This window comes from Anoplolepis gracilipes, chromosome 13 (genome assembly GCF_047496725.1).
Source record: "Anoplolepis gracilipes chromosome 13, ASM4749672v1, whole genome shotgun sequence".
NCBI lineage: Eukaryota > Metazoa > Arthropoda > Insecta > Hymenoptera > Formicidae > Anoplolepis > Anoplolepis gracilipes.
Window position 1 is genome coordinate 9,075,072 of NC_132982.1, and position 22,148 is coordinate 9,097,219.

The 22,148-nt window shown below is 33.7% G+C and overlaps 1 protein-coding gene and 1 long non-coding RNA gene across 7 annotated transcripts in view; one reads left to right on the forward strand and one right to left on the reverse strand.

Moving 5' to 3' along the window:
* LOC140672429 (uncharacterized) overlaps window positions 1–22,148 on the reverse strand; it is a 70,520-nt gene that overhangs the window by 10,037 nt on the left and 38,335 nt on the right. Inside the window, exons 3-4 of one of the 3 annotated variants that reach the window (XR_012047893.1) lie at window positions 16,236–16,389; window positions 134–244 (exon numbers count right to left, since the gene is read on the reverse strand). This is a non-coding gene — a long non-coding RNA (uncharacterized lncRNA). Of the gene's footprint in view, window positions 1–129; window positions 245–16,235; window positions 16,390–22,148 lie in introns of all 3 variants that reach the window. The other 2 variants (XR_012047892.1, XR_012047891.1) reach the window with 2 other exon arrangements.
* The window catches only part of Imp (IGF-II mRNA-binding protein), a 116,721-nt gene continuing 115,642 nt past the window's right edge, over window positions 21,070–22,148 (forward strand). For 2 of the 4 annotated variants that reach the window (XM_072904585.1, XM_072904586.1), the window contains exon 1: window positions 21,070–21,310. In XM_072904585.1, coding sequence (XP_072760686.1) covers window positions 21,136–21,310 — 175 coding nt within the window. In that variant the 5' untranslated portion in view covers window positions 21,070–21,135. The remainder of the gene's footprint in view (window positions 21,311–22,148) is intronic. The other 2 variants (XM_072904587.1, XM_072904588.1) reach the window with 1 other exon arrangement.

The window sequence follows — 22,148 nt, forward strand, 5'->3', positions numbered from 1 at the left end:
AAGGTAAACAGCGTTAGAAAATTCCATTCATTGTGTGATCTAACGATAGGCTCGGAAATTCGGTCTCGAAACGTCGCATATCTACAATACTACCCTAAAGAGCTGTTAATTTAAAGACTCAACACATACGTACGCATGTCCGACCAATCCCAAGCGTGTCGCCTTCTAGGAATCCATGGGCGTAGGATTAGTTCTAGGCTAAACCTAAAAAAAATAATCTTCCAGATTTTTCTCGGAAAGCGTCCTAAAATTAAAAAATGCAATCGTTACTGCAATCGCCTATTGTTCTGTTCGAATTGTATAATATAACATTTTACAATTGTATTATATAATATTTATATTTATTTCAACGTTGAATAATGTGTGGCGTTAAAAAACTAGGAATAAAAATAATAAAAATGATTGCAAGAACAACTTTGATAGAATTATTTTAAGATTTTACAAAACACATTCGATAAACTGAATGTTCATTAAATCGATTAACAAGATTAACACTTTGAAAATTATTTAAGTTTCTAACTAGGTTAAAATTTCTAATTTTTAATTAAAATTTTTAAAAATTTCAATGCAATTTAATGAGAACTTTATATTCTGTTTTTTTTTTAAATTATTTTAACTTGTTACGAAAAAATGTCGAAACATATAAATTATACAAAGCATTCAAGTAAAAAAATAAATATGAAAATACACATAAAAAAGTTGTGATTAATTGTTACGTTACATTACGTTAATTGTAATATTAAGACGTATTGATTATTAAATTGTTACGTTTTGACAAAATCCCTTTTTTTTTTCTTTTCTTTCTTCTTACATATAACACAGTTAATCTTCTAACATATTCAAAATTTTCACAGATTGCAAAGTTTCACTGATTTTTTAATAAATACATTTTTTATTTATTACACATAACTTTTTATGTTATCTTATATATTAGTCAGTTTGGAGAATATTTAAATTTAAGAGACTTTTTTCGACAAAAAATATAACTATTATTGTACATAGAGACGTTGTAATAAGTCATCTTTAAACTATAAATAAAAAAACAGGGAAATAATAAAAGCCAGCGTAATAAGAAAAGCGCAAATTTTGTTTAAAAGCTAAAATAATAAAGCATAAGTATAATCGAATGTATTGGTCCGTTTTTCGAATCTTTCTTTTCAGTTCAAGTTTCGAATTAATTCTCACACGCAAGAGCCTTTCTTTTATATATCATCTTTAAATTATTAAATAAACTTGTTAAATATCTATAATTTCTTAATCGATTGGCAAAAGTTTAAATTAATTTGTACAATAATAATCATTATTACACAAGTTATATGTTTCAATCCATATGTAAAATAATAATTACAATAGAATTTTATATATTATAGCTTTTTTTTAATTTTATTTTGATGTCGCGCGAAAGGATAACTTAATATAAATGTAAAAAGTTATTATATTATAAAAATATTGTAATTGTGATAATAAAATGTAAAATAATCATATATATATATATATATATATATATATATATATATACTACAGATTGTTTCACATCTATTACTGCACTATGATCAGAATTATGCTACCGGAAACGAACGAGCTCGCGTTTCCCGCGTCGAGTTTTCGTGAGGGGGAAAAAATAAACGTGGGGTGCTGACGGGAGGAAAAAAGAAAGACAGCAAGAGGGGATACGCAAAGATGTCTGGGAGCGGGAAATATTTTTTTCACGATTTGGTGAGATGTTTCGGGGGCAAGGGGGGGGGAGGAAGGGCGTGCGAGAAGGGAGGAGGGTTAAAGTTTAGGAAAAAGGAGAAATAAAATAAAACCACTCCTCGTTGACGTTCGTCGACGGGGTGGTCAGGCGAAGGGTGCGTTGGCCCGCACTTTTTTGGCACGAGCCACTTCGCGGGATCTAATTGGTCGATCAGCAGGCGGCCATCTTTCGAATGGGCGTAACCGGCCGGTTAATGCGGGGTGAGTCACCCCGCGCACCGAAAAGCCTATGCCTCGGTCGGACCAGCAACCCCCTCTTGCTTCTATCGCTCTCTCGCTCCGTCCCTATCTCGCCTATCTTCAGCCCTTTTCCGTGAATCACACCCTCTTCTTTTCCACGCTCTTGTCCCTTTCCCTTCGGTTCCGATCTCCGTCCGAACCCTGTTTAACCGACATTTATCTTTATCCGTCTTTTTAACACGCTCCGATCTATTTTTAGTTATTTCGTATTTCAGCTTTATTTAATTATGTTTTACATGTGCCTTTGTTATGTAATGAAACTGTAAGCCCAGAATTAGCGACAAAGAAATATTTATTATCTATATTTCATGTTTACTTTTATTAAGAAAGTTTTTATCTTCTGTTTAATTATTTCATTGCATTATATTTTAATCGTACATTTTGAAATTTTAAATGTCCTTGAACGAAATTTTTTCAACGCGAATCCTGCGTAACGTAGTAAACGTAGATGATATATTAATTCATTATAAAATATATATGATACACGATATATATTATATAAACGTAGACAAGTTGAGATTTTTATTACAATATTGCAATTTATTCCATTTCATAATTTCGATCTATTTGGATGCTAAAGATATTTACTATTTCGTGGTGTATTTTTCTAAATTTTTTTTCTTCTTGTTTTTATTTTATATATCCTACTCATATTTAAAAAATTTTTTTATTTTTCACTTTTTCATTTAGTTTTCTTTAATCATTCTTTAGTATTTGATCGCGTCGTAACATTCGACTTTCGTTCCTCGGATAACTTGAACACTTTCACCCATGATTCAGCGCATTCCCTTTTCTCTCTCTCAATGTTTCCTTTGTTATCCTTGTTTTTCATCTATCTCTCGCTCGATCCTTCTCCGTCCCTTCTTCTCCCCCCTCTATCTCTCGCAACCCTCCTTCGACGCTCTCTTGCTGTGCTCACTCCCTGAGACTTTCACGGTCGCCACCACCCTTGAAACGCGACCGTGATCGCAAGGGAAAGTGGGGAAGGGATCAGAAATACCCGGAACAACTTTCCCTCGCCGTTTTCCTTTAGCTTTAACACATGGATATAGGATTAGAAGTGCAGGGCTGGCTTAGTCACCGATTTCTCGGGCTATAACAATTCCGAGTTTCCACGAAGGAGAAGACCGTTTATTTTCTTTCAATTTACGCTTCTAATAATTTCCGCGATTTTAATCTCATACATGGCACTCATGATACACTGAAAACAAAAAAAAAATGTTGAATCAATATCATTATAGTTGAAATTTATTTTATTAATTCAACAACATTATTAATCAAATCAATACGTGGCGTATTAAATTGATTAATAATGTTGTTGAATTAATAAAATAAATTTTAACTACAATGATGTTATTGATTCAACACTATTTTTTTCAGTGTATTAATTAATAAAGTATTAAAATTTGCTCGTTATACACACGTTATTTTTGTTATTTATTTTTTTAATTTTATAACAAATAGAATAACAAGAACGGAACAGTAATAAAAAATATGTTCAATTTTCAACTCATTAGAGTGCTTCTTATTATATTTATTTGTTGTTCATAAATATATTAGCACAATGCGTAAGAATAGAAACCGATGTGAACCTGGCGCCCGACTTTATGAAAAAAAAAAATTAATAATATAGTTCGTTTGTACGTCGTTTGTACCTGTTTGTACCACACTTTTTTTCGTTTGTACCTCAACCGGTTCGGAAATAAAAAATAATCAAAAAATGGCCAGCGCTCGACTTTAAGATATTTTAATTTCATTAATGCCATTCGATAGAGAATCGTTTGTACCTGTTTGTACCTTTTTTCAAATCGTTTGTACCTCAACCGGTTCGGAAATACGACCATTTTTAGTTTTAGAGTAACGCTATACCGATATTTCCGCTATTTTTTTAGATATCGCGAAACGGCCAACGGGGTTCGAAAGAGAATCGTTTGTACCTGTTTGTACCTTTTTTCAAATCGTTTGTACCTCAACCGGTTCGGAAATACGGCCATTTTTAGTTTTAGAGTAACGCTATACCGGTATTTCCGCTATTTTTTTAGATATCGCGAAACGGCCAACGGGGTTCGATAGAGAATCGTTTGTACCTGTTTGTACCTTTTTTCAAATCGTTTGTACCTCAACCGGTTCGGAAATACGGCCATTTTTAGTTTTAGAGTAACGCTATACCGGTATTTCCGCTATTTTTTTAGATATCGCGAAACGGCCAACGGGGTTCGATAGAGAATCGTTTGTACCTGTTTGTACCTTTTTTCAAATCGTTTGTACCTCAACCGGTTCGGAAATACGGCCATTTTTAGTTTTAGAGTAACGCTATACCGGTATTTCCGCTATTTTTTTAGATATCGCGAAACGGCCAACGGGGTTCGATAGAGAATCGTTTGTACCTGTTTGTACCTTTTTTCAAATCGTTTGTACCTCAACCGGTTCGGAAATACGGCCATTTTTAGTTTTAGAGTAACGCTATACCGGTATTTCCGCTATTTTTTTAGATATCGCGAAACGGCCAACGGGGTTCGATAGAGAATCGTTTGTACCTGTTTGTACCTTTTTTCAAATCGTTTGTACCTCAACCGGTTCGGAAATACGGCCATTTTTAGTTTTAGAGTAACGCTATACCGGTATTTCCGCTATTTTTTTAGATATCGCGAAACGGCCAACGGGGTTCGAAAGAGAATCGTTTGTACCTGTTTGTACCTCTTTTCATTTCGTTTGTACCTCAACCGGTTCGGAAATACAGCGATTTTCAAGTTTTGAAATTAACGCTAAACTCGTATTTCCGCTATTTTTTTAGATATCGCAAAACGGCCAACGGGGTTCGATAGAGAATCGTTTGTACCTGTTTGTACCTTTTTTCAAATCGTTTGTACCTCAACCGGTTCGGAAATACGGCCATTTTTAGTTTTAGAGTAACGCTATACCGGTATTTCCGCTATTTTTTTAGATATCGCGAAACGGCCAACGGGGTTCGATAGAGAATCGTTTGTACCTGTTTGTACCTTTTTTCAAATCGTTTGTACCTCAACCGGTTCGGAAATACGGCCATTTTTAGTTTTAGAGTAACGCTATACCGGTATTTCCGCTATTTTTTTAGATATCGCGAAACGGCCAACGGGGTTCGAAAGAGAATCGTTTGTACCTGTTTGTACCTCTTTTCATTTCGTTTGTACCTCAACCGGTTCGGAAATACGACTATTTTTAGTTTTAGAGTTAACGTTATTTTATATATATATATATAATTACATTTATAATTCATTATAAATTATATATCTTTATTATAAAGAAATGAACCCCGTTGGCCGTTTCGCGATATCTAAAAAAATAGCGGAAATACGAGTTTAGCGTTAATTTCAAAATTCGAAAATCGCTGTATTTCCGAACCGGTTGAGGTACAAACGAAATGAAAAGAGGTACAAACAGGTACAAACGATTCTCTTTCGAACCCCGTTGGCCGTTTCGCGATATCTAAAAAAATAGCGGAAATACCGGTATAGCGTTACTCTAAAACTAAAAATGGTCGTATTTCCGAACCGGTTGAGGTACAAACGATTTGAAAAAAGGTACAAACAGGTACAAACGATTCTCTATCGAACCCCGTTGGCCGTTTCGCGATATCTAAAAAAATAGCGGAAATACGAGTTTAGCGTTAATTTCAAAATTCGAAAATCGCTGTATTTCCGAACCGGTTGAGGTACAAACGAAATGAAAAGAGGTACAAACAGGTACAAACGATTCTCTTTCGAACCCCGTTGGCCGTTTCGCGATATCTAAAAAAATAGCGGAAATATCGGTATAGCGTTACTCTAAAACTAAAAATGGTCGTATTTCCGAACCGGTTGAGGTACAAACGATTTGAAAAAAGGTACAAACAGGTACAAACGATTCTCTATCGAACCCCGTTGGCCGTTTCGCGATATTTAAAAAAATAGCGGAAATACCGGTATAGCGTTACTTTAAAACTAAAAATGGCCGTATTTCCGAACCAGTTGAGGTACAAACGATTTGAAAAGAGGTACAAACAGGTACAAACGATTCTCTTTCGAACCCCGTTGGCTGTTTCGCGATATCTAAAAAAATAGCGGAAATACCGGTATAGCGTTACTCTAAAACTAAAAATGGCCGTATTTCCGAACCGGTTGAGGTACAAACGATTTGAAAAGAGGTACAAACAGGTACAAACGATTCTCTATCGAATGGCATTAATAAAATTAAAATATCTTAAAGTCGAGCGCTGGCCATTTTTTGATTATTTTTTATTTCCGAACCGGTTGAGGTACAAACGAAATAAAGTGTGGTACAAACAGGTACAAACGACGTACAAACGAACTATATTATTAATTTTTTTTTTTCATAAAGTCGGGCGCCAGGTTCACATCGGTAGAATAGAAAAACGTAATTAATCACACACACAAAACTATATTATATATTTTATATTACATGTGTGAAGGTTTCTTTAATGTCAGAGATATATGTATGTAATACAAATATTATTTTACGAAACAATAACGAGTTAAAATTACGACGTATATTTGAATGGCAAGGATTAGAACAAAACGCGAAAATGTTTCTCGCGGAAAAAATAGAAGACGCAATAAAAAAAAAAAAAAAAGATTTCTTTTTTACGCTTATTTATGTTACGTATAAATATCGCGCGCACAGTTACATAAGCATAAAAAAGAAAAGATAAAAGTTTAATATATACATAGAAATAACCGTTGCACTCCGAATGCATCATGCATTATCCCTCAGCGAGGCGGGATTACCAACAATATCTCACCAATCCGGCGTTAAAAGCTTGTTCCGCACAATGCACCTATGCAACGTACGCGAATGTGCGTTGCACTTTCTCCCCCCTTTTCACCTTTCCACCACGAATATATCCACCAATAGCGCGGAGACAGTGAGTAAACGGTAAACAGAGACTCCAGATGACTTACCGTGACTACTATTCTAATATCAGATTTGTATATGTATATGATTATGTATTTTCATCAAAAAAATATTATTTTTATATAAATATGAATCGATATTAAGTGTGAGAAGTATCCTGCATTTATATAAAGATTCGATCCAATTAAATATTTATAATTAAAAAGCGTCGATTTAAAGTAGTTAAAATCTTTGACGAGAAGTATGTATCTAAAATTTTTATTTTTTTAATTTGTAAAATTATAATAATCTATAAATGTAATCTATATCATTATATAATATATTAGAATTTAATTTATATTTAATTATTATAATTTAATATTGCAAAAATAATTTTCATTATAAATATATTATTTCTCATATTAAATATATATTTATTATATATAACATATAATTTATTTTTAATATATAATTTAATGTATATATATATATATATATATATATATATATATATAATACATAATTAAGATTAAGTAGAAAAAAATTTAATCAATATCTTTATTTTCTGTCAACGGATCTCTGAATAACGATAACTGAGACGGACAGCCAGCATCGAGTGCATCGTTGCAAAGTGCATTATCCCTCTTCCATCCCTTCCACACCCGAGCGCATTAATCCCTCCTCTCTCAATACCACCACTACCTCCACCACCACCACTACCATCAAACTTATGCGGTGCTTGTTGGCTCTCCTCACGACGAGTTGCACGCAACGAGCGATGCACCGATGCACGCCGTCGATTCGAGGACACCGCGAAATGGCGCCTCCCCTATTCATTTCCCCCTTTCGAAGCGAATCGTCGAACGACTTCCGGGGAGATTGGTGGATTTAATGCCCGCGTCTCTCCCCGCCGTGGCTTCCACCAATCCGGCGATGCGAACGCACGCGGTAATTCAACGCGTGTGCATGTGCATCGCGTGTTGTTGCATCCGAGATGCGCTTTTATGGACGCCGGATTATTGGTCAATCAATGCCGGCTGACATTCATTCGTATTATATAGTGCGAGATAACTTTTTTTTGTTTAGATATTTCTCATAAAAATGCAATAATAATATCGTGAATATCGTGGAAATAGAAAAAAATATATTCTACAAAGAGAGAGAGAGAGAGAGAGAGAGAGACAGAGAGAAAAAAAACGGAGTTTATAATTTATCTATAACTGCTGTCTGCTATTTTTATATTATTTATTTTTATTAACTTACAAACGAGAAAAATAATTGCGCGTAATAATAAAAATGTACGCCTTTTCGCGTGATATACACGGAGAAAATTTTATATTAAAAATTACTATGGTATGTAATAACTGTGGACCATTAGCAACATTCCAAGTTACGTCAATTATGTCACTTTTTACAGTTTTACATAACATTTTAACTTGGAATGTTTCTAATGGTCCAGTTATTACATACCATAGTAATTTTTAATATAAAATTTTCTCTGTGTATGTATATTCTATCTTCAGTTACTATATATGTATTATATTATCATTACAGATTATCATAAAATTCCCTTCTTCATATTTTCTAAAACTAATATATCTCTACTTTTCATTTATATAAGCACTTATATCTTGCTGTTGAAACTGATATGATGTATTTATTTTGTTAGTCCTTAGTTTACTCGTTGAAAATTCATATATTAATATCATATGTATACTTTAACTCATATGCTAAGTTAGATTATGTATAAAGTTTAAAAATTATTGATATTCTCTTCTTGAAATTTGAAAACTTTCTGCATATAACTTTCTTTAATAAAATAACGATATTTAGTGGAATATTTTTCGCAATATTATGTTATTTATCTAGATTTCGAAAGTTATTTTATTTTTATATATTTACATTTTTGATAACATTTTAAAAAATTTTTAAGTACGTTTAAGTTTTTGAGCATATCTGTTTTAAAAGTTAATTCGTTAAATCTCAATTTTTGTTCGCTTTTGGAAAAGATTATTGTTCGAACAAATTTGAAATATCAAAACTATTATCAATTTGATTGACTGAATTAATAGAGGTAACTCCGATTGTTACGATTTCTTTAATAAAATATTTTTATAAAACTGTCATAATTCAGAAGGAGAGAACCATTAAATCTGTCGTCACATTAGTATACTCTGCTATAACCTTGATCTTCACATATATTCTCAAGGTTACGATCCTAAGTAAACCTTCGAAAGGTTTTAGCCGTTTATTATTTATTAAACAATTATTAACGAAAATATATATGCAAGACAAGATTTGAACATAATCTTTAACGTAGACAATTCAATGTTCAACTCACAATTTATATAAATATTTTATCACGCATACATACGCGTATTTAATAAACATATAAAGACTTTATACAGTGTTCAAAATTGTTAAAAATTATATGTAAAAATGAATATAAAACAATTTATAAAAGAAGCTTGAACTTGTAACTTTTCAAGCAAAATTCAACGCATTATCTATTGCTTTTGGTGCAAAATAAGATCTATGATTAGACTATTCTGCAAACGATGCAAATTTTCGTGAGAAATGAAGTTCATTATCTGCCCGTATTTTCCACATAAAATGAGGTTTATAATTGTACGATTCTCCCTCTCTCTCTCTTTCTCTCTCGTTCGCTATGTAGATTTGCAACTTTTTGCTCAAAATGCCTGATGCTTTTGGGTTCAAGAGTAGATAATAAAAGGGAAAATGACCTGAAATGCAATAGATCTCTTTTCGACTCAAAAGTTGAATATCCATATGGAACTGTATAATTATAAACTGTGTTTCGCACTGAAAGCACCGAATGATGTGAGATGGATCTCGCTTTGCGTGGACAGATGCAAATACATATAAAACCAATTCAATAAATCTCGATTTCTTATTTTTATATTCACTAAAAAATTATAGATTAATTATTTATTTTCACTACAAATATTAGCTAATCTTTTACTTGTTAATAATAATTTTTTAATATTGAGAACAATAATCTTTAAAGATTATGTGAAGTCGTCTTGACAATATAGCCATGTGAAGATCAAGGTCATTCAAGAAGGATACCTACACCAATGTGTGTGTAAAGGTTTACTAAAATACTTTTCTAAACCCATGTCTAAATGTTTCTTTTCATTCTTGAAATGAATATATGCTTCTAAAATTTAATTACTTCTTTTTATCAGATTTGTATTTGAATTAAATTTGACTAAAAATTAGAAATTATTGCAGTCTGAAAAATAATTTAATGAAATAACAAATGCATAGATCTGTAAAGAAATATATTATACACGAAAATTTTAATTTTACTTTTAAGGCGAAATTAACTCTCTATAAAATATTATTTTATATAAAACTTGATTAATAAAATATAAGAAAATAAATTATTTGGTTTCTTTTAATAATGTTGCGTTCAATTTATATACCTATATACAAATGTATAAAAAAATTATTGTAGAATTTTCTGAAGAAAAGTATATAATAAAATTGCATTTTAATTTTACTAAACGGTAATATAATTTTATTACATGTTTTTTAAAAAAATTGGAATAATATTTTATTTTCCAATAATATTATTTCTAAATAAGCGTTTCTATCAAGACATCATACCATGCAGAAATAAATGCACGCAATACTTGGTAGCAAATAAAAATATCTCAAAGCGTGACAAAATTAAGTAGTTTTAAAAATTATTTTATACATGTCTACATGATATAGAAAATCTATTCGGCTGACTAGAAAATTTTACTTTTTGCAAACAATTCTTATTAAGTTAAAACAACTTTCTTTTGATAAAAGGTCTCTCATATGATAACTTGCGTGAATTATTTGTGTATGTTTTCTGATATTTTCTTACTTTTATTTTTTCATACTTATATACTCTTCTTTTCTTTCTTTTTCTTTTCTATAAAACATCGATATATTTTAATATACTTGTAATTTGTCATATACAAAAGCAAAATAAAAACGGAATTAAAAATATATAAATTTATTAAATATATTCATTTATAGCATTTTTGGGGTGTTTAATTTGTCTCTATTTAATTTCCTTCAGTTTTGACAAGCCGATATAATAGAGTGTTTAGTAAAAATAAAAATTTAGCAAAGTAATAATGTCGGATACGCGAATTTTAGACCGCCATTCGTACGCTGTATTCATTTGCCATAACTGGACGCCCCAACTTCTCTCTGCCCCTCTGCTTGCCATATGTATATAAGCGCATATACGCGTGTATGTACTCACACGAAATCGGCGAACAGCATATCGCCATGTTTGCAGTGCATGCCATTTTAAAAAATCGCTCCTTTACAAATCCCAATTTTTTAAATTTAAAATCGTATATATAGTTTTATATTATATAAATTTTCTTTATAAAAAATATCTACATACACTATAATATTTCATTTCGTATATATTCAAGACAAATTTATTTTTAATATAATCAATATGTTGTTTAAATAAAAAAACGTATTAAAGAGAAAAAAAAAATATATAAATCAAGATCAATATGATCAATAAAACGTTATGCGATGCAATTTAACTTGCTTGCATCTCAATTATATAATTTGATATCAAATATTCAAATATCTTTCTTGAAAGAAAGAGAAAGAGAAAGAATACTAAAAAAAATTTACAAAATGAGTATAATACTATCATTTCCTTAATATTAATATATTCACACCTCGATAATTGTAAACGAAAAACCGCTTCTAGATATTCTTTTATATCCTGAACTATGCTCATCCATTTAATTCAAGTGTCAATTCGATTTTTCATTCTCGATACAGATTCAAGAAACGTTAACCGTCAAGCTCGCAAATTGCCCTCATCATGTGATTATATCGTTTTAACACAGTACGACCGCAGAATAGATTATGAAAGTCTAGCCATTCTCCATCTGGTATAGAACATTCAGAATGAAAGGTGGCTACGAACAACAGTCGCAACGGTCACATGCCCAAAAAAGAGTTTAAATGAATGCAATAAAAGTTCGAATTAAGAAGCATTAGCAACGCACACGTAAAAGAAAGAAAAAAAAAAGATCAACCGTCGGGAGAACGGAAGCGTCGTCAATAAATTCAAATGTCCCTTCGACTTTGCAACTGTTGGTGTACAAATAATAATTAAATTCTAAACAGAGATTAGATTAATTTTTAATAATAAAGATGCCTTTTTAAAACAAAATAAAAAATATATTATATGCGCTATTTCTTTACAGACAGAAAAATTACATTTAAAAAACCTACATGCTCGAAATGAAAACTATTTAAAATTTTTACATTATTAAAACATTTTCCAGCTTGCAAATTATATATAAACAATAATCTATCGTCATAATAATTGTTACAAAATACCGATGAAAATAGTGGAAATATTGAATGTAATTTATACAAAATCCAAATGGCAATAAAAAAATGCCGATTGTCTGAAAGATATATCAAAAATTTTGTTTGATATAAAAGTACAATTAAGAATATCGTTGAACGTTTAGATTTGTATATTAATATATAGATACATATATAAAATGCTACAATTTTCCTGATAGATATGTTTGTTATTATTTTTAAAAAACGTATTCTTATATAAAAAAAAAATTATTATAATCATAAAAGAAATTCGTATTAATTATTTTACACTTTATAAAAGTTAATTAAAAAACTAAAGCTTTGCAATCATTTATTAGTCGCTTTTAGATCGTTTTACTAATAAGAAATTTTAAACAAAATTAGTGGACTATTTACACTTGTCAAATACTATAAAAATGTTGCAATAATTAATTGAAAAAAAATAGAAAAGAAAAAAAAGGCGTTCGTGAAGAGAGACAATCAATGAAACAATGACCATCCAATAAAACTCTAATAAAACTGGAAAGATAGCGTATTTTCGCGGGTGCTTCCTGATTCTCGAATCTAAGTGCCTTCACGGTAGTCGAATACAAGGTGGCGGTACCTTCGCTCGTAGAAAAGAACGAAGTAAAAAAAAAAAAAAAAAGAAAAAAAAAGAAAAAGGAAGGAGAAGAGAGAGAAAGAGAGAGGGCGAAGAAGCGTAAAAGAGCGAGCGAGAGGGAAGGAGGACAGGAGTAGGTCCTTCAAAAAGGGAACTCCCGGCAGCCTCTCTGAATATTGTCATCGCGGGATCCATCCGTGAGATCCGCTTCTTTTGTGCACCGCCAACTTTTTTCTTCCGATTTCACGGCGGCATAATGGATTCCCCGATCCTTTGGATGCGCTCGTTACCACGGCATTCGTAACGGCCGCAGCTGCCTCGCTAGAACGCAATATATATGTGTGTGTGTGTGTATATATATATAAATTCTCAACCGTGTATCTATTAATTTGTTATATCTATCAGAAAATATCGAGATTGGCATTAACGAGTGTGCGTTAATATTCGTTAATATTACGTAGATATATTGAATTACACTCGTAACGAAGAGAATTGCAGTTACCGGTACATTGCGCTTTTCTTCAAAAAAGTTTACAATTTCCTAAACTCCTGGGATGATCTCTCTTCGCGAACGCCTTTTTTTCTTTTTTCTTTTTTTTCAATTAATTACTTATTGCAATAAAATCCGAAATTTAATGGCGAAATTTCGATCGAATATTTTGCAAAAATGCATAGGTTTTTACGAGCCATTTTTATCACTCTACAGGAAAATTAAATTCAAAACAAAAAAATTTGCTATTTAATTCATTCTCTATATCTCCTACACGAAACTTTGAAAACTTTAAAAATATACATAATTAATGACAGAAAAAATGTAGATAAAATCCGAGATTTAATGGCGAAATTTCGATCGAATATTTTGCAAAAATGCATAGGATTTTACGAGCCATTTTTATCACTCTACAGGAAAATTAAATTCAAAACAAAAAAATTTAGTATTTAATTCATTCTTTATATCCCCTACACGAAACTTTGAAAACTTTAAAAATATACGTAATTAATAACAGAAAAAATATAGATAATTAGTTTTTAATATAATAAATTAAACGTAATAAATAAATAGGTACATTCAACGTATAGGGAAATTTTCATTTCGTATACAGTCTACTCTCTTGTCAAAATAGAAAAGCAGAAAAATAATTGTACTATAGAAATTAGAATAAATTCATCTCACTCTATTATTCGCTTGAATTAATAATAATATTCTTGCATTAATTGTTCTCTTATTTGTAAACTACATCAGACGTAATCTATTTACATATCTGCTTAACCTTTTTATTAATTATAATTTAATCTACAAATAATAATATAATGAAATAATAATAATAAAAAGAAATCGATGCAATTTCTGTCGTAAATAACGCCGGCCGACTCTTGCGTAAGGAAACACATCGCACGTGCGTGCTATGACATATTTTTCTAGGGCTAGAGCTGCTAGAGAAATAGACAGGGGGGCATGATAATCGTTTCGAAAAAGGGGGTGTAGGAGCGAAAGAGAGAGAAAGAAGGAGAGAAGGAAAGCCAACAATGCCAGCTGCGCTACCATAACATAACGAGAGGACTAAGCGCAGGCGCCTACTAGCGATAGGAACCAACTGTTCATTAGTCTGTTGGTACAGGCTGTTCCAAATTGTCCCTGAGCCTGCGAGGGTGTGTCCGAAAGTCCGCGCGATCCCCGAAAGTCATAGAGACGCCCGCGAACCGAGCCACTTTGTGGTGAAACTGAATTCCGAAGATCGCCCCTTATAATGCAATTGCGGTTACGTTATACAGCGCTGAAAATTGTCTCCTCTAAAAACGAGGCGATTAGGGTTCGCCGCATTGATAGAACGTTGAAAAAATTTCAACTTACTCTTTAATTCTTGAAGCAATAATCTTAAATATACTTTTAAAAAAATGTATAAGAATTTTTTTTAACAATTACAATGAAATAAGAGAGTTGCTTAGGTTGACAGATGTAATGGACCTCTTTAATTCAGATAATTGGATAAATTGACGAATAACAAATAATTGACAACTTTTATCTAAATAAATATTTATTTGCGTGCCACACATACGCACGGAGGGATAATATCTTTATATAAAAATTGATTCACGCGTCACGAATAAATATAGCAGGAAAGTATCTGGAAAAAATTTGAACAGCTTCGATTTTCATTGCAATGTGAGTAAAAGTAATATTTGCAATACTTGACAGCAAAGCAAAGATCGTATCAATAATATTTATTACAACGAAAACAAACTATGTATATGTTTCTTTAATTGGATTTGTGATTCGCTCGATATCGTGAATCCAATGCCATTCGATAATTAGGCGAAAAAATTAAGGGAAATCTTTAGAAGAAGTTATTTCGCGATCTAAATGGGAATTAGTATACGATAATGCAAAGCTCTCATGCTAAAAAAGTATTTAGCGACACATGCGAGAGAAAAATTGAGTTCTCGCGCTGGAAGCTACTGTAAAAGAGGCAGCTGCTTCGCTGGCAAGTCAGAAATCTCCTAAATCCTGATTTACCAATCGACCAGGATACGCTGGTAATGCACTTCAAAGTGTGAAAATTAAAAAATACAAATAATGGAAACATATTCTGAATATTTTTAAAAGAATAAAATTATTTATGTTATCTATAAAATTGTAACTGAATATAGTTGTAACCCAGTATAATTGTATGTCACAGTAATTGAAACAGTATCGTCTATTCAGTCTATCGTACTTTTAGTATCAACAAAATATATATCTCAACAAGTGTATCTTTAAACATACAATAATAAGAATCTTTAAAAAGATAAAGATAAATCTAAAACTTAAAATAAAAATTAATTAAAAAATTATTAGAAAATTAATTCGTTTTACCGATCGGTACATAAATGAATGTAATTATGACGATGTAACAGCTTAATTTTTTCAAGTGCTCAAAATTAACAGTATGTAACAATAATATTATTTTCTTTCTACATTTTTACATAATATTATTGTAAATAAATTTTCTAAATTGAAAAAATTTAAGTATAATAAGAATGCAGAGTTTATACGACAAGTGCGCAAAAAACAATAATTAAAAAAATACTCTCTTGCAATAAAAATAATAAAGTAATCTAAGAATAATTAACATATAAAGTATTGTGTTTTTTTGTAATTTTAAATACGCAAATCTTTGCACACAACTTGTATATAAATTGTATTCAAATTAGAAGTGATCTCATCAAGAAACATGATAAGAATCTAATTATCTCTTTAACAAGAAAATACACGATTTTATGAAAAGGAAACACGATTGTAATATTTTTGTGCCAATTCTGTTTGAACAATTATTAGAAACCGTTTGCCGAATTTTCTCTCTTTTCCGAATCTCATGGGAAATAGTTGCTCTCTAGTTGCATTCTGCCAAAAGCGACCGACCTATCGTGGGGGCAGATTGCACTCTTCGGCGGACCCGGCTGGAAACATTTGCCACATGGCGCAGCTGCGGACCCACGAGACCGCGTTGTCTGTTTCCAATTCATTTTCCGTCGACTGGATTTTCCCTCGTGTCCCTTCCAGCCGATTGGTACGGCTGAAAAGAGACGAAACGCTTATGGTCTGCGAAAATCGAAGTACGAGGAATTATACAAATTCGTCACGTCATCTTTACAGGACGCATGGAGCTACTACAAAATAGCAAAAAAGCTATAAAGAAAAAAGTCAGGGCAACCGAAAACGGTTGAGAAATAATTTGATTTGGTTGGAATTTTTTTTAAGACACACTCTTTATGCTAATTATAATAAGTAGATATAATATATAATATATATATTGTAATCGATACTTTACCAATGTATATAAATATTTTATATAATACCTGACGAGTCGCTATTAAATATTTAAAATTTTTGTAAAGATTATTAAGATATTCATTGAAGAAAAAATTCCAGGAAAAATGAAACGATAAGTTGAGTATGTTAAAATTTGCTAACGAGAAAAGAAAGGAAATTAAATTGCAAATTTTGCGCGTATAGTTGCAACCCTCGACAAAATTTAGTGGATCAAACTAATAAAGTGAGTCTTTCGATTCATAAAAGATCACCGCAAATAAAATAGATTACTTCTTTATAGAGTACAGTGTTTCCTTATTCACGAAGATATAAAGCATGTGATAGGCTTGCAAAAAATATTTTACAGTCAAAATGTATCTTTTTACTGGAAATTTGTAAAATAAAGTATATTATTACACTGTATAAAATATATATATATATATATATATATATATATATATATATATATGTATATATGTATTTTTATATATATTATATTTATATATTTTTATCGATAATAATTTTCGTTTAAATTATGTTTTAGATAAAATATTTTACACTGTATAAAATATATATATATATATATATATATATATATATATATATATATATATATGTATATATTTTTATATATATTATATTTATATATTTTTATCGATAATAATTTTCGTTTAAATTATGTTTTAGATAAAATATTTTACTTATCATATTAATAATTTTGTATTGCTTATATAATTGTATTGCTTCCACGTACATTAACAAATCGATAATGCAGCATATAATTTTATCATATCATTTAAATGTTCACTCAAACAAAAGCAAATGCAAATTAATTTAACCCAAAAACTATAGACACTTAAGCAAAACAATGTAAAACAAATTAAACTTTTATACACAATTCGTTATATATATACATTTATATACATATAAACTTTGCTCGTTTTGTATTTAAATATTTGACACACTAAATATAAATATTGAAGAGAGTAATAAAGGATAAGCATCATTTGACAACAAGGATAATTAAATCTAGACGTTTTCAATTGACACACTGAAAAAAAATATAATATTGAATCAACAACATCATTATAGTTGAAATTTATTTTATTAATTCAACAACATTATTAATCAAATCAATACGTGACGTATTAATTTGATTAATAATGTTGTTGAATTAAAAAATAAATTTCAACTACAATGATGTTGATTCAACACTATTTTTGTTCAATGCAAAATGTTTAATTTTATAATATAAAACATAATTCTCAATGGATAATACTCGCCCTTTGAACCTTCTCGGATAGCTGTAAACGCGTCGACAAAATAATGACACGTGCGAATTGTATAACGTTGATGGTGTCGTTGACGTCGCCGTAATTAAACGCGATCGTTAGCGGCCTCGCTTCCTGCTAATTAATTGTAATTTATTAACAACGTCTTCGCTCGGCATCGCTCGAACACGGGCAGGTGAATAGAAACAACATGGGCGCGGTTTCTTCCTTTTTTTCGCCCTCTTCCATGGCTCCGCAGCACCCTGACCCTGGGCACACGGCCAGCTGTCTCACTCCACCCCTTTTGTGAGAGGTGCACACACTACTCTAAGAGTGGGATTTGTCTATCCCTACGTACGCAGAAAGAAAGAGAAGGAGGAAAAGAAGAAGAAAGAGAGATAGATAGAGAGAAAGAAGGGGGGGGGAGGGAGAGAGAGAGAGAGAAAGAGAGAGAGAGAGAGAGAGAGGGAAAAAAGAGAGGACGGCGGGATAGTTGGGCGAGAGAACCAGGGCGAAGGAACTTTTGTAGAGAGCCCGCGGAATAATTAGCATGCTCTCCTCGGCAGCCTAATTTTAATGGAATACCGACATGCGGCGTTTCATATTGTAATTCGTCCTACATTGTAGCTCGCACAGCTCTGAATATTATTATCCTTCGCGTTTCCTCCTCACGGCGAACGTTTTTTTAAGGACGTTGAAGAGTATCGCGCGTATCATATAATACGATGCTCGATTGAATCTCCAAGAAAATTGTCAGTGTAAAGCCTTTCCGCATTTTTTGTAATATTTTCACGTATAAATTAGTTCTTAATATTCATATAAAAATAGACGAGAAAGCTGTAAAAAAAAAAAAAAAAAAAAACAGATGGCGTGCTTTATTGCAAAATTTTGACATTTGACTTTATCATTCCATAAACTGCTTATGGTTGCAATAAATTAAAAGATGAACACAGATTTGAAAAAAAAAATTTTATGAGAATCTGTTGTAGATCTACAGTTGTAGTATTCAAAATTATATCATTATTTGTCTGAATTTTGTGGAACCAATAAATGTTAAAAAGCAATGAAATATTGCAGAAATTAGATAGAAAGTCTGTCAGTATGTATAAAAAATCGGTATACTTCAGATACAACGTATTCATGATATTAAGATTTACACATTTTTTTAGTGATACTTTATCAACTGTGAATATTATACATTTAACACGGAATTCATGTAGATATACGGTTGAAAATTTGAGTAATCTTAGAAAAATCTTTAAAATAACCCTCTACTCAAAAGTAGATAAGAAATATCTTTGGTAAATGAAAAATTGTATCTCAATTTTGTTTTTATTTTTCTGCGTGAAACATAGAATTTTATAGCAAACTCGTTTAACGATTATAACGATTCGAAAGCCTTTCGTCCGGTCGACGTACGTCAAGTGACAGGACTTTGCTGCTATACATCGTTCTCAAAAACACCCGGTAGATTTCTGCAAACCTAGCGCGGAGGCGCGAGTAGAACTCGCACGCATACACGCGTCTATGCAACGTGCGTTCGTGGTGCGCGCGCAATTGGCGCAAGATACCGAAAGGAAAAGAGAGAGAAAGAGAGATGATAGGTAAAAGGAGTGAGAGAAGAAACGAGCGAGAGAAAAGAAACGAGCGTGCACGCATGCATACTCACGCGCTCGCACGCACGCACGCAGACGCGCGTAATAGCATGTCGGCTGCGAAACCGGCGTGCGAAAAGCGGCCAATCGCGAGCAGAAGTGGGAGTCGGTGGGGTCACCCACGTGGTTCGCGAGCGGCCAATCGGCGTGCCATCGCCGACGTATCTCGAGTCGGTTTCCCGCTTGCCGCGTTTGCGTTCGCACATGAGAGAGAAGAAGAAAGAGAGAAAGGGAGAGAGAAGAAAACAGGGAGAGTGCAAGCGCAAGCGAATTCGCGAAAGAAAGAAAGAGAGAATGAGAGGGCTAGCTAAAAAGAGAGGAAGAGAGACAAGTTTGCATCGAGTCTCGATTCCTCTCCCCTTCTCCGTATCCTGGGAGGTAAAGGGGTGAAAGAGGGGCACGACGTGCCGAACGAGAGAGCCCCTTAGAATCCCGTCGCGTTGCGGTCTAGCCAAAGAGAGGAGAGCCTGTGGAAGGAAGGTGCGTCGTTGTCGCAAAGAGAAAGAGAGAGAGAGAGAGAGAGAGAAGGGGGGGAAATTTCTTGGACACGCCGCAAATCGACGCGCGAGAAGGAGAGAGATAGAGAAACGAGACGGCGAACTTGGCGAACACGCGCGTCCCTTGAAACTCGGAGCAATCGGGGCGAGCCATTTCTGCGAGGACACGCCGGCCGGTCTCCATCGTCGTCGTCGGTTTCTGCGATCGAGCTGCTGACGGACAGCACCACCGGAAGCGCGTCAGATTCGCGCAACAGCGGCGCATTTGCGAGGCAAACGAGAAGAGAGAAAGAGAAAGAGGGAGAGAGACAGAGAGAGAGAGAGAGAGAGAGCGAGACCGCACACACAGTCGTCGCCTATCCCGCGGATCGAGCGGCTCGCAGTCGGCCAGTCGAGGCGCGAGGAAGCTAGCAGCGGAAAACAAAAGAAGGTGCCACCAAGAGCCCAAGTCGAGGATCGATCTCGTCGTTGTCAGAAGTCATCCAAGAAGGACCTCGTGTGCTTTCTCTCGCCCCCGTGCTTTCGTCCCCTTTTTTTTCCGCGTGTGTTCAGTCCGCGTGATCCGCACGCGATCCCGCGATCGATCGTCTCGTCGTCCTCTGTGTCCATCTGGGAGTCTCGTCGCCAGGATCCATCGCCGCGTACCGTCATCCCTCGGCGCGGATACGTCTCATCGTGCGGAAAAAAAAGAGAAAAGAAAAGAAAAAAAAAGAAAAAAAAAAAAAAAAAACAACGGACGCCTTCGGACCTTCCCATCGCGACTTAACCCGCGAGCCGACCTCTTTACTCCAGCTGTCGCGCGCGCGCGCTCTCCTTTTCGCGAATCCTCGTGATCCTCGTCTCTCGTGTCTCTCCGCGTGTTCGCTCTCTCTCTCTTTCCCGCACACACACAGCCCGGGTCCACGTAGACACGGTGGACCTCGTGTCAACGACGAGGTCAGTACTCGGAGAGTCGGGTGTCCGCCGCGCGCACGCGCACCGTCAATTCAAGTCGTCATCGAGAAACACCGATATACACGTGACCGAGGCCGCCGCGTACTCGGTGGAAGCCGGCATCATAGCGTCGAGAAGCGAGCAGCCAGCCACCATGTCCAAGCTCTACGTGGGCAATCTGCCGTCAGATTGCAACGAGAGCGCTCTCAGGCAGCTCTTCCAGGAGCACAGCCTGGCGTGCACCACGATCTTGGTGAAGCGCGGCGGCTACGCCTTCGTCGACTGTGCCGATCAGTCCACGGCCGATCGGGCGATCGACAAGCTAAACGGTGAGTCGTTACGTTACACGATACATCAATCACGTGCTTTTAGATCAGCCTTTCATGCTTTTATAATGCTTTTTACCTTGCTTTTCATCCTGACAACCACCACAACGACGACGATGATGAAGAGAAGGGAGAGAAGAAGATCGAAGAGGAACGAGGGCCTATTTCGCTAATTATTTGTATACTAATAAAACACGCTTTTAACGCTTTGCCATCTACGCTGCTGCTTTCTCCCAATTGCTTATGCCAATTATTGTTTTCTTCAGCTTACAAACCTCCTTTCCCACAAATATTTGTCGATATAAGTAGCTAATATATGCGAAAGTTGTACACTAAGATGAAGATTCTAATCGCATTTTTTGTCGGCGAATATTCGCTTTAGATTCTAAATTTCTTTTTTTTTTTTTTTTTATTATTTTCTCACTCGTATCTAATTATTTAATACTGCTTATCTAATACTCGTCTTATTTGCATTCGCATTAAATATGTGACAAAAGTGAATAATCGCATCGACACACACTGAAAATGAATCTTGATCTCCACGCTTTGTTTAAACCGCTTCCTGCTAGATTGTAAGAACGTCGAATAGATAAAAATCTGCGTACAGCATGCTTCTAAATCGTCAAGCGTTTTTGAAGAGATGGCTGAATTATTTCGGCAAGTCCCACGAAAGATTTCTCTTCAAAATATATGTCACGTTGCCGTCACATCGATAATTGATTGCCAATTGTTTTTTTCCTTTCTTTTCTCGACAAACGGGCGCTTTGACGTGAAATTGGATGACGTCCGCGAGAGACGCCTTTTCCGGTGTGTATAACACAAAATATTGACAAACAAAACT